The 15,665-nt window shown below is 54.3% G+C and overlaps 1 protein-coding gene across 1 annotated transcript; it reads left to right on the top strand.

The window, feature by feature from the left end:
- Positions 1–3,379: 3,379 nt before the first annotated feature.
- TMEM39B (transmembrane protein 39B) lies at positions 3,380–15,140 on the top strand. The gene is made up of 9 exons (XM_021539386.3): positions 3,380–3,503; positions 7,347–7,526; positions 10,532–10,751; positions 11,019–11,102; positions 11,637–11,791; positions 12,756–13,092; positions 13,485–13,672; positions 14,019–14,139; positions 14,744–15,140. The coding sequence occupies exons 2-9, from the start codon at positions 7,399–7,401 to the stop codon at positions 14,978–14,980; spliced, it is 1,470 nt and encodes a 489-aa protein (XP_021395061.2). The 5' UTR covers positions 3,380–3,503; positions 7,347–7,398; the 3' UTR covers positions 14,981–15,140.
- Positions 15,141–15,665: the final 525 nt, after the last annotated feature.

Here is a 15,665-nt window from a genome sequence, read left to right as displayed (position 1 = left end):
GGAGGCTGCCAGAGCCCACCTGAGATCCCCAAATAACCCCCCAGCATCGGAATCAGCCAGACATTCCAGGGTGATGCAGGGATTTGGGAGGGATGGAGATTCCTGGCAGTCTGAGTCCCCTCAGGAACCTGGAGAACCTTCCCTTTCCTGCTGGAATTCTGCTCCCAAGCACTTTTCCAGCACTTTTCCAGGCAGGATTTAACCCCGGAGGCTGCCAGAGCCCACCTGAGATCCCCAAATAACCCCCCAGCATCGGAATCAGCCAGACATTCCCAGGGTGATGCAGGGATTTGGGAGGGATGGAGATTCCTGGCAGTCTGAGTCCCCTCAGGAACCTGGAGAACCTTCCCTTTCCTGCTGGAATTCTGCTCCCAAGTGCCAGCGATCTTCTCCTCCCCCTGTTTTCCCAAAGGGCTCATCCACATTTGTCATTTGTAGGATTTTGGGCAAGACCCCTCCCAACCCAGAGAAAATCCCCCATTGTTCTTGGCTCTGTTCACATCTCCTCTCTGGGAATGTTTCCCAACAAAATCCTGGTTTTGTCAGGAGAAACTTGGCTCTGGGAGCACCCTCCTGCTCCGTGGCTCAGCATTCCCATTTTCCCAAAATGGGAACAGCTTCTCCAGCCTCCAGTGCAGCCCTGGGGTGCAGAACCCCAGCCTGGCCTTGCTCTGAGCTGCCACAACCCTGGATTTTGTCCTCGGTGGGCAGTGAATCCCAGGAAAACCCTCCAGCTGCAATTCCAGAGGTGTCCCCAGCAGCTTTTCCTCATCCCCTGCCCGTTCCTTCCCCCCGTTTTCCACGTTCTGTTTGGATTATTTCAATAAAGCCCGTGGCTCCCAGCTTCATTCCATGGAATCGTGGATTTAGGGAATGCTCTGGGCTGGGAGGGACCTTCAAGCTGCTCCAGGGCCGCCTTCCACCATCCCGACATTCCAAGGATGGGAATTTCAGCTTTTCTGGGATTTTTTTTCCCTATTTCACAGCTTTTCTGGGATTTTTTTTCCCCTCTCAGCCTCACTGAAAGCATGGTGGTTTCATCTTTTACCTCCAAAATTCCAGCCAAGCTGCATTCCCTGTCCACGTTTGAACAAATGGGAATTTTCTGTGGGAGCATCTGCCACCAGCAGAGCCAAGGGGAAAAAAAAAAAACCAAAAAAAAACTCCTGAACCCCTCCTGCTGCTCTCCCAAAGAAAATTTTGGATCAGGGGGGTTCCAGCAGCCTGGAGAGACCCAGGAGGAGAGGAGAGGAGAGCAGGGAATGCTCCAGCTGGAGCTTTTGAGGAGGAAAATTCCTCAGGGAATTTGTCCTTCATGGATCAGGAATTCCTCCTTCATGGATCAGGGAATTCTCCTTCATGGATCAGGAATTTCTCCTTCATGGAGATCATGGAATTCCTCCATGGATCAAGGAATTCCTCTTCATGGATCAGGAATTCCTCTTCATGGATCAGGGAAATTTTTCCTCCATGGATCAGGAATTTCTCCTTCATGGAACCTGCAGCACCTGGGATGAGCAGTGGATGGTGAGGGGCAGGAATTCCATGGTAGTGTCTATGGCATGGAGATGTTTTCCCCTCATTTTCCCCCTCATTTTTCCCTCATTTTTCCCTCATTTTTCCCTCATTTTTCCCTCATTTTTTCCTCATTTTTCCCTCATTTTTTCCTCATTTTTCCCTCATTTTTTCCTCATTTTTCCTTCATTTTCCCCTCATTTTCCCCTCATTTTCCCTTATTTTCCCCTGCTGTGAGCACAGCCCAGCTGAGCCTTCCATCTGTTTCCATGGGAATGTTTCTCCACGCTCCCTTTGCTCCTTTTTGCCAAGAGGGAGCCGATTCCAGAGGATCAGTTGGAACTCCTATGTTCTGTGAATGGAAAATGGGAATCTGCCAGGTTTTTTTGGGAGTGTTGGAGAACACCAGAGCCTCCCTTGGAGCCTGGGAACTCCCTTGGATCTCCAGCTGCCTGTTGGAAAACTGCAATATAAACTGTTTCATCATTTTACCGCTCAATTTGGGATTTTACCACTGTTTTTGGACCAAAAAAGGTTCATCCATCACGTTCCAGATCCATTTTTTTTTAGCCTGACTGGATTTTTAGGGATACCCTAGTACTTCTAGAGCATCAGGTGTCTGGCCACTCCTGATTTTTGGTGCTTTTGCACCGTCCCAGAATGGATTTCAGCTGGAAAAGCCCTCCAAGCTCTGTGTCCCATCCTCACCACTCATTCCTTGGGATGGCCACACCAAACCTCCCTTTTTTTAGGCAGCCAGAAAAAAAAGAAGTAAAATTTTCACTTTTTGCAAATCCATCCATTCCAGGGCCGCTTTTCCCACCAGCCTAGGCAGGGCTCACTCTGATCTGCATCCAACCATCATTGCTGAGTCCTCCCATAAAACCGAGCAAAAAAATTGGGGGAAAAACCCCAAAATCCCCCAAACCCCCAAACCGAGGGCGCTGTGTGGGGAGCCCAAATCCCCTCCAGGAGCGTCCCAGCCCCCAGAGCAGCACACGAGTCTGGAGCCAGCGGTTACCGATTCCCTGAGCGAGGAGCTGCCGGGAAAACCGGGATCGCTCTGGTTCCCGGGGTGACACCGGGGGTGGCACCGCGGGTGGGTGACACCGGGGGTGGGTGAGACTGGGGGTGACACCGGGGATGGGTGACACTGGGTGTGACACCGGGGATGGGTGGCACCGGGGGTGGGTGACACTGGGTGTGACACCGGGGGTGGGTGACACCGGGGGTGGGTGACACCGGGGATGGGTGGCACCGGGGATGGGTGGCACCGGGGGTGGGTGACACCGCGGGTGGGTGACACTGGGTGTGACACTGGGGATGGGTGACACTGGGTGTGACACCGGGGGTGGGTGACACCGGGTGTGGGTGACACCGCGGGTGGGTGACACTGGGTGTGACACCGGGGATGGGTGACACCGGGGATGGGTGACACCGGGGGTGGTCCCGCGCTGCCCGGTGGGCGTGGTCTCGTGGGCGTGGCTATGTAGATGAGGGGGCGCGGCTATGCAGATGAGAGACTGGCTGTGCAGATGAGAGGCGCGGCTATGTAAATGAGGGAGTGATGATATGCAGGTTAGGGACGTGGTTATGCAGATGAGGGGTTGTGGGTATGTAGATGGAGGAGTGTGGATATGCAGATGAGGGGGTGTGGTTATGCAGATGAGGAAGTGTGGCTGCGCGTGAGGGGCGTGGCTATGCAGTTGAGGGAGTGTTGATATGCAGATTAGGGACGTGGTTATGCAGATGAGGGGTGTGGCTATGCAGATGAGTGTGTGGGGGTATGTATGTGCTGGGCGTGGTTATGCAGATTGAGGGCGTGTTTACGCAGACGATTGGTTGTGAGTGTTCGTGTGGGTGTGGTTATGCAGATGAGGGGCGTGGCCTCGCCTTCGCGCTCCGCTCCAGCTTGTCCCGCGCCGGCCGCCGTCGCGCCCCGCCCGCCATATTGTGCCCGGCGCAGGCGGAGCGGCGGCCGGCGATGGGTGAGGGCGGCGGGGCCCGGCGGGCAGCGCGGTCACGGGGAGGGCGGTGGGGGGCGAGGAACGGGCGGAACGGGCCGGGGGAACCCGCCCGGCAGCCGGCGGGGAGCGGGCGGGGCGGCGGGAGAGCCTCGCGGCGGCTCGCCCCGCCCCGCCGCGGTGAGGGGGCGGCTCCCGCGCCGCGGCCTCGCCCGGAGCGCCTCAGAGCCCGTCAGAACCCCCTCAGAGCCGCTCGGAGCCCATTAGAACCCACTCAGAGCCCGTCAGAACCCCCTCAGAGCCGCTCGGAGCCCGTCAGAACCCACTCAGAGCCCGTCAGAACCCACTCAGAGCTGGTCGGAACCCATCAGAACCCCCTCAGAGCCGCTCGGAGCCCATTAGAACCCACTCAGAGCCCGTCAGAACCCCCTCAGAGCTGCTCGGAGCCCATCAGAACCCCCTCAGAGCTGCTCAGAGCCCACTCAGAACCCCTCAAAGCCCCCCAGAGCTCCTCAAAGCCCCTCAGAGCCCCTGAGAACCCCTCAAAGCCGCTCAGAACCCCTCAGAGCCTCTCAAAGCCCCTCAGAACCCCTCAGAGCCTCTCAAAGTCCCTCAGAGCCCCCTCAGAGCTCCTCAAAGCCCCTCACAGCCCTTGAGAACCCCTCAAAGTCCCCCAGAACCCCTCAGAACCTCTCAGAACCCCTCAGAGTCCCCCAGAACCCCTCAGAGCTCCTCAGAACCCCTCAGAACCTCTCAAAGCCCCTCAGAACCTCTCAAAGCCCCTCAGAACCCCTCAGAGCCCCTGAGAACCCTTGAGAACCCCTCAAAGTCCCCCAGAACCCCTCAGAACCTCTCAAAGCCCCTCAGAACCCCTCAGAGTCCCCCAGAACCCCTCAGAGCCTCTCAAACCCCCTCAGAACACCTCAAAGCCCCTCAGAGCCCCCTCAGAGCCCCTGAGAACCCCTCAAAGCCGCTCAGAACCCCTCAGAACCTCTCAAAGCCCCTCAGAACCCCTCAGAGCCCTTCAGAACCCTTCAGAGCCCATCAGAGCACCTCAGAGTCCCCCAGAACCCCTCAGAACTCGGGCAGTGCTCTCAGAGCCTTCCCTGGCGCTCCCGTGCGGGTTCTGAGGAGCCCGCTGGGGTTTGTAAAGCTGCCCAGGGTCCCTCTCAGGATCCCTCTCAGCTTTTGCGCAGCCCCATTGTGCCCCCAAATTTCTCCCCCAGAGCTGCTGTGACCCACAGTGTTCTCCTCCAGTACCACTTGTAATCCCAAATTTCTCTCCCACAGCTCCCCCAGAGCCGCACTGACCCCAAATTTTACCCCCAAATTCCCCTTTACAGCCCCTGCTGTGCCCCCAAATTTCTCCCTCACAGCTTCTGTGACCCGCAGTGATCTCTTGTGCCCCCAAATTTCTCCCTCACAGCTCCCCCAGAGCTGCTTTGACCCCAAATTTTACCCCCAAATTCCCTTTACAGCCCCCGATGTGCCCCCAGATTTCTCCCTCACAGCTTCTGTGACCCGCAGTGATCTCCTGCAGCCCCCAGATTTCTCCCTCACACTCCCCCACAGCTCCTGTGCCCCCAAATTTCTCCCCCAGATCTCCCCCAGAGCCACTTTGACCCCGAATTTTACCCCCAAATTCCCTTTACAGCCCCCGCTGTGCCCCCAAATTTCTCCTTTACAGCTCCTGTGCCCACAGTGTCCTCCTCTAGCCCCACTTGTGCCCCCAAATTTTTCCCCCAAATTTCTCCCCCAGAGCTGCTTTGACCCCAAATTTTGACCCCAAATTCCCCTTTACAGCCCCCACTCACTTGTACCCCCAAATTTCTCCCTCACACTCCCCCAGAGCCGCACTGACCCCAAATTTTACCCCCAAATTCCCCTTTACAACCCCCACTGTGCCCCCAAATTTCTCCGTCACAGCTTCTGTGACCCGCAGTGACCTCCTGCAGCCCCCAAATTTCTCCCTCAGAGCTGCTGTGACCCGCAGTGTTCTCTTGTGCCCCCAAATTTCTCCCTCACACGCCCCCACAGCTCCTGTGCCCCCAAATTTTTCCCTCAGAGCTCTCCCAGAGCCCCTTTGACCCCAAATTTTCCCCCCAAATTCCCCTTTACAACCCCCGCTGTACCCCCACATTCCCAATTTCCCTCCTGAACCCCAAATCCCCTCGGTCTGTGCCCTCACTGCTCCTCCAGAGCCTCCTCGGAGCTCCTGCACTCCCCAAAATCCATCCCAGCAGGTCCTAAAACCAGCAGCTCCAGCTCTAGGACGGTGATGTTGGAGAATCCCCAGCTCAGCAGCAGCTTTAAACCTTTAAACCTCCCTCAAGATGGGTTTTTCAACCTTCAGCGCCAATTTTGTTGCTCCAGATGCAAATTCCAGAGCTGGCAATGATCCACCAGGAAAAGGAATGTGCCTGAGTTTCCCTCCCAGCTCAGATTTCACTTGGAAATTGGAATTATTTTTTTTTTTAATTTTTTTTTTTATCCCTGAGGTTAACAGGATCCAGAGGAAGTTTGGAAAAGCTTGGGATGAGTTTTATGTGTGGAAAAGTTGAATTTGGGCTGACCCCATTGACCTCAGTGCCATCAAAACATAAAACAACAAATACCCTAAAAATGTCTTTATCTTTCCCCATCTTAAAGACCCCAAAACAAAATAATTTTAAAAAGCTGTAAGCTTCGATTCCAACACAAAATTATACCAAATTATCCCAAATTTCTGAATTTTTGGGGCCAGTTGTTGAGCATCTCTTGAGTGTGGAAGACAGGGATGGCAACACAGGGATGCAGATGGAATTCCTTGGGAAGGGATGAATTCCCAGCACTTCAGCAAGGCTGGAGAAATGTGGGAGACGGAAAAAATAGGTGGGGAAATATGGATTATCCTCGAGCAACAAGCTCCAAAAATTAAATTTGGGGAAATTTGGATTATCCTGGAGCAACAAGCTCCAAAAATTAAATTTAGGGAAATTTGGATTGTCTTGGAGTGACTAGCTCCAAAAATTAAATTTAGAAAATTTGGATTTTCCTGGAGTGGCAAGCTCCAAAAATTAAATTTGGGGAAATTTGGATTGTCTTTGAGCCATGAGCTCCAAAAATTCAATTTGTATTATCGTGGAGCCATGAGGTCCAAAAATTAAATTTAGGGAAATTTGGATTATCCTGGAGCAATGAGCTCCAGAAATTAAATTTGGATTTTCCTGGAGCGACAAGCTCCAAGAATTAAATTTGGGGAAATTTGGATTATTGTGGAGTGATGAGCTCCAGAAATTAAATTGTCCTGGAGTGACAAGCTCCAAAACTTAAATTTAGAAAAACTTGGATTGTCTTGAAGTGACACGCTCCAAAATTTGAATTTGGATTATCCTGGAGCAATGAGCTCCAAAAATTCAATTTGGATTATTGTGAAGCAACGAGCTCCGGAAATGAAATGTGGGAAGTGTGGATTATCGTGGAGCCATGAGCTCCAGAAATCAAATTTAGGGAAATTTGGATTATTGTGGAGCGACGAGCCCCAGAAATGAAATGTGGGGAAATTTGGATTATCCTGGAGTGATGAGTGTCGGAAATGAAATGTGGGGAAATGTGGATTATCCTGGAGTGATGAGCTTCGGAAATGAAATGTGGGGAAATTTGGATTATCCTGGAGCGACAAGCTCCAAAAATTCCATTTGGCTTATTCTGGAGCCATGAGCTCCAGGAATGAAATGTGGGGAAATGTGGATTATCCTGGAGTGATGAGATCCAGAAATTAAATTTGGGGAAGTGTGGATTATCTAGGAGGCTCACAAGGCATGCTAATGAAGCCACGCTAATTAGCCACGCTAATCAGCCGCTAACGCTCTGCTGTGTGTCCCGCAGTGCCGAGGGCGGCCCCCAGCCCGCAGTGACCGGCAGCCAGCCCAGCCCGGGGATGGCCGGGGGACGCCGGGGTCCCAACAGGAGCTCCTACTGCCGGAACCCCCTGGGCGAGCCCGGCGCCGCCGGCGCCGCCGGCCACTCCTCGGGCGCCTCGGTCAGCGGCGTGCGCTCCCGCACCAGGTACGGCACCGCGGGGCGGGCTCCTTCCCTGCTCCTACAGCTCCTCCCGGGCCCTGACCTCGGAGCTCCTCCCGGGCCCTGCTCTTACAGCTCCTCCTGGTCCCTGCTCTTAGAGCTCCTCCTGGTCCCTGCTCTTACAGCTCCTCCTGGTCCCTGCTCTTACAGCTCCTCCTGGTCCCTGCTCTTACAGCTCCTCCCGGTCCCTGCTCCTACAGCTCCTCCTGGTCCCTGCTCTTACAGCTCCTCCCGGTCCCTGCTCTTTCAGCTCCTCCCGGTCCCTGCTCTTTCAGCTCCTCCCGGTCCCTGTTCTTACAGCTCCTCCCGGTCCCTGCTCTTAGAGCTCCTCCTGGTCCCTGCTCTTACAGCTCCTCCTGGTCCCTGACCTCGGAGCTCCTCCCGGTCCCTGTTCTTACAGCTCCTCCCGGTCCCTGACCTCGGAGCTCCTCCTGGTCCCTGCTCTTACAGCTCCTCCTGGTCTCTGACCTTACAGCTCCTCCTGTTCTCTGACCTTAGAGCTTCTCCTTGTCTCTGATATCGGAGCTCATCCTGTTGTCTGATCCTAAAGCTCATCCCATTCCTTGACCTTAAAGCTCGTCCCATTCGTTGATCTTAAAGCTCATCCCATTCCTTGACCTTGAAGCTCATCCCGTTCCCTGATCCTAAAGCTCATCCTATTCCTCAGTCTTAAAGCTCATCCCATTCCTTGACCTTAAACTCATCCCATTCCTCAGTCTTAAAGCTCAACCCATTCCCTGACCTTAAAGCTCATCCCATTCCTTGACCTTAAACTCATCCCATTCCCTGACCTTAAAGCTCATCCCATTCCTTGACCTTAAAGCTCATCCCATTCTTTGACCTTAAACTCATCCCATTCCTCAGTCTTAAAGCTCATCCCATTCCTTGACCTTAAACTCATCCCATTCCCTGACCTTAAAGCTCATCCCATTCCTTGACCTTAAAGCTCATCCCATTCCTTGACTTTGAAGCTCATCCCATTATTTGACCTTAAAGCTCATCCCATTCCCTGATCCTAAAGCTTGTCCCATTCCCTGATCTTAGTGCTTGTCCTGTTCTCTGATCTTAAGGCTCTTTTTGTTCCCTGATTTTAAAGCTGATCCCATTTTCTAACCTTTAACCTCATCCCATTTTCTGACCTTAAAGCTCATCCTGTTCCTTCATCTTAAAGCTCATCCCATTCCCTGATTTTAAAACTCATCCCATTCCCTGATCTTAAAGCTTGTCCTGTTCTCTGATTTTAAAGCTCATCCCATTCCCCAACCTTAAAACTCATCCCATTCCTTCATATTAAAGCTCATCCCATTCCCTCATTTTAAAGCTCATCCTATTCCCTGATTTTAAAGCTCATCCCATTTTCTGACCCTAAAGCTCATCCCATTCCCTCATTTTAAAGTTCATCCCATTTTCCCCCCACCTCCCCCTATCCCAGTTGTTCCAACCCCAGTCCAGCCCAACCTTGGGCACTCCCGGGGATGGGGCAGCCACAGCTTTTGTGGGAATTCCATCCCAGCCCCTCCCCACCCTCACAGGGAGGATTTCTTCCCAATATCCCACCTAACCCAACCCTCTGGGACTGGGAAACCATTCCCACCTCACTCTCCTGTTAACTCCCAGTTCCCTTTTCCTTCATCCCAATTTGTCCATCCTTGGAATTAGGATGGGTGCCCCTGAGGCTCCCGGGAGAGTTCAGAACCCTTCAGTGACCAGGGGATGAGAAATAAAACCGGAGACAACTTTGATATCCAAAGCCCAGCTGGGGTTGTTGCATCTGCAGTGCCCTGAAGGTCAGAGTTTTTTAGGATCAGCTGGATTCTGAAGGAGGGAGAAGCCAAGGAGCAGCAGCATGAACAGGAGGTTTTTTTATTTACTCTGGAAATACAATGTTCAGTCTGCCCCAGCTGGGGGCCCTGAGCCAGGGATTTTTAGGGATACAGTTATCCAGACAAGTCATTGCAGGGTCACGGGAGGTGGAGCAACCCAGCTTTCCTGGGAAAAACACACACCCAGGGCCTGATCCCGGGCAGGGCATGCACAGATCCACAGCCAGGTGGGATTTTAGGGAGAAATCCTCCCCTGGGAGGCTGGGGAGGGGCTGGAATGAGATTCCCAGAAAAGCTGTAGCTGCTGCATCCCTGGAAGTGCCCAAGGCCTGGGCTGGATGGGGCTTGGGGCCACCTGGGATAGGGGAGGGTGTCCCTGGCCATGCCCTGGGTGATCCTTGATGTCCCTTCCAGCCCGAGGTGATGGAATAAATCATGGAATAATCTGTGATTCCATGGTTTATCAGTCCTGAGGATCTGAATCACCATGAGCTTGGAATCTGGGCATTTCAGGGAGACAGCTCAGGCTCCTCAGGTTTTCCCCTCACTCATGGCTTTATTTTAGGTTCTCCATCTCCTGTTTTAAACCATGGCCTGATCCCCCTGGATCCACACTCCACACTTAGGATTTCATTTGGGGATTTACAGCAACACTCTGTGCTCTGCAGTTCCTTTGAGGCCCACACCCAGATTCCTTTGCCTGTTGTTATTTAGAGATTGCAGCTCAATCTGGGAAATGTGAATTCCCTTTGATCCAGAGGATCAGTCTGGGATCCTGTGCCTGCTCACACAGGAGGAGGCACCTCTGGCTAAACTCGTTTTTCCTCCTCAGGTGAACAGAAGGTGAAGAATGAACAAGGGCTTGTGTGTAATTGCTCTGCCTTTCATGTTCAAGCCCTCTTAGATATGTAAACACCAACTTGAGCTCTGAAAGCTTCCAATTAATTAAGAGAGCCACTGAGTAGCACAACACAACCCTGGGTGTGAACAACACAGGGGATTTCACATCAAACATCCTGGGTCCAAATACGCCTTTTGGGTGGGCAAATCCCTGCCTGAAATTGGTGATTTGTGCCAGGCAGCGACAGAGGGAGTTTCCCCATCGATCTCAGGCCTGTGAGGGGAGCTGGAGGACATTCCCCTGTTCACTCTTGGCTCCCCTGGCAGGAGTGGCTCAGGGACAGGCCTGTCCAGCCCCCCTCTGGCAGCTCAGACTGTCGTCCCCCTGCGGCACTGCAAGATCCCCGAGCTGCCCGTGGAGAGGAGCGTCCTGTTCGAGCTGCAGCTCTTCTTCTGCCACCTCGTCGCCCTCTTCGTCCACTACATCAACATCTACAAGACGGTGTGGTGGTACCCACCCTCCCACCCTCCTTCTCACACCTCCCTGGTAAGCACCAAAGGGCAGCTGGAGCTCCCAGGCTGTCTCTTGGGTCACTAAATGTAAAGTTTTAGAGATCATGTTGGATAAAAAGCTCATCTGACTCCTCATGATTGCTCCTTCCACTCCCTGTTTCCCACATTTTGAGCTCTGGCTGTCTGCTTGGCCTTCTCTTGGAAGAGAGATTCTCCAAAGAGAATAATTTGGAACTTTCTGTGTTGAATGTGGGTTCCTGCTGCTGATGGAAACAGAATAATTTTGGTTTTGTGCCCACAGAACTTTCACCTCATTGACTTCAACGTGCTGACGGTGACAACCATCGTCCTGGCACGGCGGCTCATCGGTGCTGTCGTCAAGGAGGTAAAGTCAGAGCTGGCCTTCCAGGAGATTTGTAAAGCTCTGTGTCCCTTCTGCCATTCCAAACCCCTCCATCCTTCCCTGAAGACCTCTGTGATACTCCCAAGTCAGAGGAGCAGAGAACAGAGCTCCCCAGATCCCCGCTGCTGCCGGGTCCTTCTCTGAATTTCTGGCTCAGCCAGACTGCAGTGGCTGATTCCCTGCTCCCTTTTGCCTCTTTTCCTGCCCTCTCCATCACTCCAGCTTTCCCCAGGGAAGGGCCAGGGCTGCTCACTGTGGAAGCATCCCGTGGGGGGCAGTGCCAGGAGAGTGTGCTGGGCACTGCTGACTCCCAGACCTTACCTAGAAACCCTCCTCACTCCCTGAGCAATGAATCCCAGATTCCAGAGGTTTTGGAGAGCCCAGATTCCACAGAAAGCCTCTCTGCCCTGCTGCCAGCATGGCACTGGCACTTCCTAGCTGTGATTTTACACACTGTGAGTTTTCTCCTTGAAAAGGAGTGCCCAGCTGTGCCCAGCTCTCTGCTGTGTCCCACAGGCTTCCCAGAGTGGCAAAGTCTCCCTGCCCCGCTCCATCTTCCTGGTGGTCACTCGCTTCGCCGTCCTCACGGGCACGGGCTGGAGTTTGTGTCGCTCCATCATCCACCTCTTCAGGACCTACTCCTTCCTCAACCTCCTCTTCCTCTGCTACCCGTGAGTATCCCTGGCTCAGGGCTGGGGGATCCACCCAAAATCCAGGGGAGGCTCCCTGCAGCCCCGTGTGGTTCTGAGCTGGGAGTCTCCAAGGCTTGGAGCAGCCTGGGCTTGTGGAAAGTGTCCCTGCCTGTTGGCACAAGAGTTTATCCTGCACCTCTCCCTCCTGCTGTGTGACATCCCGTGGTGGCAGGACACATCTGTGACATTGACCCCTCTTTCAGCCTGATGAGAGCATTAATTATTGCTCATTATTGCTGCTGAAAAGGGTTGTGTGCTTTTCCCACGGCGCTCACAGAACTCAGGACTTTGTTTTCCCTTTGTTCCTGGGCTCCTCTGCCAGGTGGAGGGATTCAAACAGCTCCTGGGTTTTGTTACCTATCAAAAGGAAATGTTTGGAGTGGAAATAGCTCCCTCCTTCCTGGTAGATGCAGGAGGAAACATCCCCAGAGATTACATGCAGGAGGAAAAATCCCGAGAAATTTCCTGCAGGAGGAAATATCCCCAGAGATTGCATGCAGGAGGAAACATCCCCAGAGATTTGCTGCAAGAGGAAACATCCCCAGAGATTTTCTGCAGAAGAAACATCCCCAGAGATTTGTTGCAGGAGGAAAAATCCCCAGAGATTTGTTGCAGGAGGAAAAATCCCCAGAGATTTCCTGCAGGAGGAGATATCCCCAGAGATTTGTTGCAGGAGGAAAAATCCCCAGAGATTTGTTGCAGGAGGAAACATCCCCAGAGATGTGCTGCCTGTGTCTGAGCTCAGAGCTCTTTTTGGGAGTTTCCCTTTAGAATCATGGAATCCCACACGGGTTTGGGATTCGTTCAGTAGGGGCAGGGACACCTTCCACTATCCCAGGTCGCTCCAAGCCTTGAACTCATCCAGCTCAGATCCCCACAGGGGAATTCGGGCTGGTGAACCCCGTGGGGTGGGCTGCAGCTCCTGAGCTCTGTGCTTTTGCAGGTTTGGGATGTACATCCCCTTCCTGCAGCTGAACTGTGACTTTCGGAAGGCGGGGCTCTTCGCCCAGGTGGCCAACATTGGCCCCAGGGACACGGGGGAGGTGGCAGCCCGGGGCAGGGACTACCTGACAGTGCTCAAGGAGACCTGGAAGCAGCACACGAGGCAGATGTACGGCATGGAGGCCATGCCCAGCCACGCCTGCTGCCTGTCCCCGGACCTCATCCGCAGCGAGGTGGAGTTCCTCAAAATGGACTTCAACTGGCGCATGAAGGAGGTGCTGGTGAGCTCCATGCTCAGTGCCTACTACGTGGCCTTCGTGCCTGTGTGGTTTGTCAAGGTGAGGCCTGGCTGGGAGGTGACAGTGACACTGGGGTGTGGTGGCACAGTGGCACAGTGGAGGGAGGACGGTCCTGCCTGGTGCTGATTGAATTCTGAATGTCTGCTGGTAAACGGGGTGAGGCTGTCCCTGTCCCCTGAGGGGTTGGTGCTCCCTCAGCTGAGCGTGGGGATCATCAGGAGCTGCCTCCCTGCTTTTCCTGCAAATACTTTGCAGGAATTCTCCATCCCCCAGTGCCATGTGGGCTCTTCCTTTGCAGGCAGGATCAACAGCAGAGCCCTGGTTTTACCTGCCTGCCCAGGTGCTTTGTGTGGTGATGCCTTGGGCAGGTGAGGCTGTCCAAACGTGTCCCACAGTGTCCAAACACTGTCCCACCTTGCTGTCCTCCCCAGAACACTCAGTACTACGACAAACGCTGGTCCTGCGAGCTCTTCCTGCTGGTTTCCATCAGCACCTCGGTGATCCTCATGCAGTACCTGCTCCCTGCACGCTACTGTGACCTGCTCCACAAAGCTGCAGCACACCTGGGCTGCTGGCAGAAGGTGGATCCAGCCCTCTGCTCCAACGTGCTGCAGCATCAGTAAGGAATTCTCTCCCGGGCTTCAGGATGGAGCTTTCCTTGTGCTGGGTGGGTGGGGAGCTCAGCCTTAAAGTAAACCAGAGAAAAGTGAGAGCAGAGTTGCTGGCTGACACATCCAGCAGCACCGACACTCTGGGCTCTGTCCCCTGGCAAGCAGAGCAGATTTTTGGCAAGGTGCCTGCTGCTGCTGGCCACAGCTACCTGCAGCTTGTCACTGCCGTGGTGACAATTCCAAACAGGGAGCAGAATTCCCATACTCAGAGAGGCAGCAGAGCCCCATGCAGGTGGGATTGAGGCATCCCCTGCTCCCTGCAGGTGGGATTGAGGCATCTCTTGCTCCCTGCAGGTGGACTGAGGAGTGCATGTGGCCTCAGGGGGTGCTGGTGAAGCACAGCAAGAACGTCTACAAGGCCGTGGGCCACTACAACGTGGCCGTGCCCTCGGACGTCTCGCACTTCCGATTCCACGTAAGCTCCCCTCGCCTTCCTGGGAGTGGGGAGAGCTCGGCAGGACCTTCCTGGGAGTGGGGAAAACTCAGCAGGACCTTCCTGGGAGCAGGGGGAGCTTGGCAGAACCTTCCTGGGAGTGGGGAAAACTCAGCAGGACCTTCCTGGGAGTGGGGAAAACTCAGCAGGACCTTCCTGGGAGCAGGGAGAACTTGGCAGGACCTTCCTGGAAATGGGGAGAGCTCGGCAGGACCTTCCTGGGAGTGGGAAAACTCAGCAGGACCTTCCTGGGAGCAGGGAGAACTTGGCAGGACCTTCCTGGGAGCAGAGGGAGCTTGGCAGAACCTTCCTGGGAGTGGGGAAAACTTGGCAGGACCTTCCTGGAAATGGGGAGAGCTCGGCAGGACCTTCCTGGGAGTGAGGAGAACTTGGCAGGACCTTCCTGGGAGCAGGGGGAGCTTGGCAGGATCAGAATCATGGTCCTGGTGCCCTGGGGGGTCAGTGCCCAGCCCTGTGCCAGCTGGAGGGTGACTCCATCCAGCGCCAGTGTGTCCTGAGGAATCCTCTCATTCCTCACCCGAATTTCCACCTCCTGCCCGGTGCCTCACCCTGTTCTCCCCCACAGTTCTTTTTCAGCAAACCACTGCGAATCCTCAACATCCTGATCCTGCTGGAAGGAGCTGTCATCTTCTACCAGCTCTACTCGCTGATTTCCTCGGAGAAGTGGCACCAGACGATCTCCCTGGCTCTGATCCTCTTCAGCAATTACTACGCCTTCTTCAAGCTGCTGCGGGACCGCCTGGTGCTGGGCAAAGCCTACTCCTATGCTGCCAGCAGGGACTCAGAGCAGAAGTTAAATTAAAACAATTGCACTGATGCTCTCAGCCTATTACAGAACAAACGAAAACGAGAAACCCTCAGAGCTTTGTATTTTTGTTACCACTGCTTTTTTTGTTGTTGTTGTTTTCTTTGATAACTGATGTAATTAAAAGGAGAAAAAAAAAAACATATTTTTTTACTCCCAACAAGGTTGTTTTGTGTGTTTGTTGTTTGGATCCACCTCCACCAAAAGGTTTGCTGCTGTTTGGGTGTGAGGAGGGGGTTTTTGAATGGTGCTTTGACAGGGGTGGGGTGGGAGGAGGAAGGTGAGAGTTACAGCTGGGTTCCTTTAGGAGGGGGTAAACCCTCCTCCTGCCCTTTTGGGGGTCCCCAGGAGCTCCTGTGCCCCTCGCCATGCTCTGTGTAGGGAAAGGTGATGCCATTTCTCTGAAATGTTTATTTTCAAATTGCTGAGCCCTGCTTTGAGGGGTCCCCGGGGGCTGTGGGGCACGGGGGGAGCTGGGGGGGTTTGGGGGAGCCCCGGCCGCTCCCCTTCGCTCCTTTACCCGCGGGCCGGGCGTTCTCCCCAGGCTCCTCCTGCCCGGCCCGCCCGTCAGGGCCTGGGGAGGAGGAGGAGGAGGAGGAAGAGGAGGAGGAAGAGGAGGAGGAAGGGGCGCAGCGCATCCCCGAGAGCCCCGGCCCGGGCCTGTCCGCGCTGCCGGGAGCAG

This window comes from Lonchura striata, chromosome 26 (assembly GCF_046129695.1).
Source record: "Lonchura striata isolate bLonStr1 chromosome 26, bLonStr1.mat, whole genome shotgun sequence".
Classification (NCBI taxonomy): Eukaryota; Metazoa; Chordata; class Aves; order Passeriformes; family Estrildidae; genus Lonchura; species Lonchura striata.
This window is presented reverse-complemented; position numbering and strand designations above follow the sequence as displayed.

Bases quoted from the DNA above. Each gene is read 5' to 3' on its own strand.
- TMEM39B (XM_021539386.3), top strand. From the start codon at position 7,399: ATGGCCGGGGGACGCCGGGGTCCCAACAGGAGCTCCTACTGCCGGAAC. The intron at 7,527-10,531 runs GTACGGCACCGC...CTCCCCTGGCAG, and splicing joins GGCGTGCGCTCCCGCACCAG to GAGTGGCTCAGGGACAGGCC. The intron at 13,673-14,018 runs GTAAGGAATTCT...TGCTCCCTGCAG, and splicing joins TCCAACGTGCTGCAGCATCA to GTGGACTGAGGAGTGCATGT.